This window comes from Egretta garzetta, unplaced genomic scaffold, assembly GCF_000687185.1.
Source record: "Egretta garzetta isolate BGI_Z169 unplaced genomic scaffold, ASM68718v1 scaffold370, whole genome shotgun sequence".
Classification (NCBI taxonomy): domain Eukaryota; kingdom Metazoa; phylum Chordata; class Aves; order Pelecaniformes; family Ardeidae; genus Egretta; species Egretta garzetta.
The window spans coordinates 1,436,435-1,439,460 of NW_009258292.1; the positions used below are offsets into that span (position 1 = coordinate 1,436,435).

The 3,026-nt window shown below is 39.1% G+C and overlaps 1 protein-coding gene across 1 annotated transcript in view; it reads right to left on the reverse strand.

Moving 5' to 3' along the window:
* Positions 1-3,026, reverse strand: part of ASMTL (acetylserotonin O-methyltransferase like) — a 28,822-nt gene that overhangs the window by 7,859 nt on the left and 17,937 nt on the right. The window contains exons 9-10 of the mRNA XM_035893078.1: positions 2,596-2,780; positions 599-728 (exon numbers count right to left, since the gene is read on the reverse strand). Of these exons, the coding sequence (XP_035748971.1) occupies positions 599-728; positions 2,596-2,780 (315 nt within the window). The remainder of the gene's footprint in view (positions 1-598; positions 729-2,595; positions 2,781-3,026) is intronic.

The window sequence follows — 3,026 nt, forward strand, 5'->3', positions numbered from 1 at the left end:
TTTCCCTATGTAGTACCCTCTGTGCAACTCCAAGCACAGGGCAAAAAGGACACTAACGAGAAGCTTCTTCAAGCCTATTATTGGTCTTTGATATTTTGGTGATCATCTTGGGTATTAATAATTAAAACAACACAACCCAAATCAGTTTTAAAAGAATCAAAGCTACTTGTTCTAGCAGTGCAGTGTTTCAAGTTTAACACCCAAATATAGAAGGATTCGGAAATAAATCCTTTGTGACTTTTGAAAATCTTGGACGTGCCAAAGGACAGCAATGGCACAGTTTAAAATGGAGCTCCCAGCCCAATATTCTATTAGCTCAGCCAGACACCATCTTCTTTTCTGTGTTGAGCTGTGTCAGTATGTAACCAATCGTGACAAACGTTCACTTATTTCAAACTACTCAAATATCATTTAAGTAACTGCTTTCAGTTAGCTGCACTCAGTCCTTTTATTCTGGCATTACAATACAAGAAAAATAACAGTAGATAATATTACTGCAGTTTAGTAAAAAAATACTTATGCTTTAAGTAATAAGAAAATAGAACCGAAGTCAAGCTTTTCCATTTAATTTGTATACAAGTTCAATTACAGGCAATACCTCCTAAATCACAAGCAGATTTAAACTGTGAAAGATCAAATGCTGTAGCCACATCTCTTGCTGTGAGGTGGGCAATGCTGTGCATGGCAGCCATAAAACGTTGCTTCACCTCCTGGCTGTCATAATAGTCCTAAAAAGAGAAGAAAACACACAGAAACTGAAGTTTAATTTCATTACTTAACTAAAACTATGTAAAACCAAGGCAGTAGGCGCACACCATTAAAATTAGAATTCTAAAAGATCAAAGACTAGCTGCTCATCCAAGTCCTTCGCTGTTTCACTGTAGTGATAAGCAAATTTTTGCATCCTCTCCAAAATTCTGATCACACTGACATCTTTTGCAGTGTGTCTCAAAGGACATACACTTCGCTGGTTTGAACCTGGTCTTGCTGATGTCCCAAGGGCTGTTAAATTCAACATTTCTGCTCACTGAAGCTGGGGCAGCATAGCAGGAAGAAGGGGTAATCTGAAAACTGCTTTTTGAAGAAATATTATGCCTTTGATATACATTACTAACACATTTGCTCCTTAAAGTGTTTGAAAAAACAGATTGAGTTTTTTTTCTTTCAGTCTCGTAAAGTGTTCTTCCTTCTTCCTGATTTAATTTATTCACGAATTGCTTTCCTTTAATTCTGACATTTATTTTCCCATCATGGGAAAATAACTAGACGATTGGACCATAACTTAAACCAGAAATATTAAAGCGCATACTGGGCTTTTGATCAGGTGAGATGCAAGCAGGCAGTACCAGAACCTCATGCCTTTACCATGGAAATGATCCATAAGCATAATTCCTTTACGTCTCACTTTCATAAAGACTTCATCAGTTATGTCTGTCTTTTCGATTACCATGAAATAGAAGGATCTCCAGGCTGTGGTATACATAGTGCCATAAGCAGCCCATATATTCTGCTTGGACATACACGTGGAGCCTACGCCTGAACTGGTAGTGACTCCTGCCACAAGCATCACCCAACCAAGGTCAAGCTGGTAATCCAGATGTTTAACAAAGGCTGAGATCCAGTTCACCTACGTTAAAACACTTAACTTGCACATATCCTAGATCTACCCTAAAGCAAAGTATCTAAACTCCCTTTAAAACAGCCTTTGAAGGATTCCTAAAGGAGGTTCTGTCCACCAGTAATCTAGGTACTAACATTAGGCTAACTGGACCTTCTTAAGTCTCCAAAAGCTCTTATTTCCGGCAACTGTATATGAGGGATGTAGGCATCTCCTTTGGCTTCACCAGCATCTAGAGGTATAAATTAAAGAACCTCAGGATGTAGTCTGAAGTACACTTTAAGCCAGCACTGCTGTCAGAGATGAAGTTCTGACATATTCTCCTGCTCACTCTACTAACCCTCAATATTTATGCCCCTCAACCTGCTTCACCAGGTGGATAATTGACAAGTTAGGCTAGCTGGAAAAGGAATGCTACAGAGATGGAAACAGATGGAAAAAAGGATTACAATTCTTATCAGCAACATACATCAGCTTGGAGCATATACGAAGCTATGAACCTTCATAAAAGAGATTGGATCCCTTCTCCACTGCATCAACACAAAATTACTTTGAGCACAGCTGTGACTACACTGTCAGCAGGGATTGAACTGGATGCACATCAGTACCGAACGATTGGCATCAAATATGGAAGGAGTGCACATGTGATAAGGTACTACCTGATGTTACAAAAAGGCCACACAAATGTAAAGTAAACAGGCCCAGAGGTTCTTCTGAGAATGTGTTAGCTGGATGGGCAACACATTAGCCAGAGAATTTTTGTCAGCACTCGAATTTCCCAGTTTATTCTGTGATTGCTCCAGCACTTTAGAAGCCTAAAGTTGAAGGGAACAGAAGCCTAGGACTAGTGAGTTGCATTGTGTTTCTACCATTTCTGAGAATGACCAGCTTTCTCAGGCAGCTCAGTCTCTATTTGGCCCTAGATCAGTTCTGGGCTCCTCACAGCTAGTTTTGATACTAGTAAGAGTTTACATTACCTTAAATAAATCCTCTGCTTTCTTTCCAAAGGCTCGATGGTTCTGCCTGCTGCCTTCTTTGACTGCAGACTCCAAGTTTGTGAAGAGAGGCCAAAGGTGGTCATTAGAGTGGATAATATAGCCATGAAGTGAGTATTCACCATCTGAGGTCAGGTAGGTATTTGCTGAATCTGTATTACTGTAACCTTATGGGAAGAAAACAATTGTAACCAGCTTTGTTTCAGTATTTTACAAATGTCATTTAAAATCTGAAGCATGTCTTCCTGTGTAGCTGTTAAATGCTAGCAAATCTTGATCTTAGGATCATATTATTTTTTGTCCAGAGATTTCTGAAATAATTCTAAAGGTCTTCTCATTCTTAAAGGAGCAGGTACTTTGTTAATAAAAAGAATTTAGATGCCGGAGGATACAGATAGGCACCGATTTTTTTT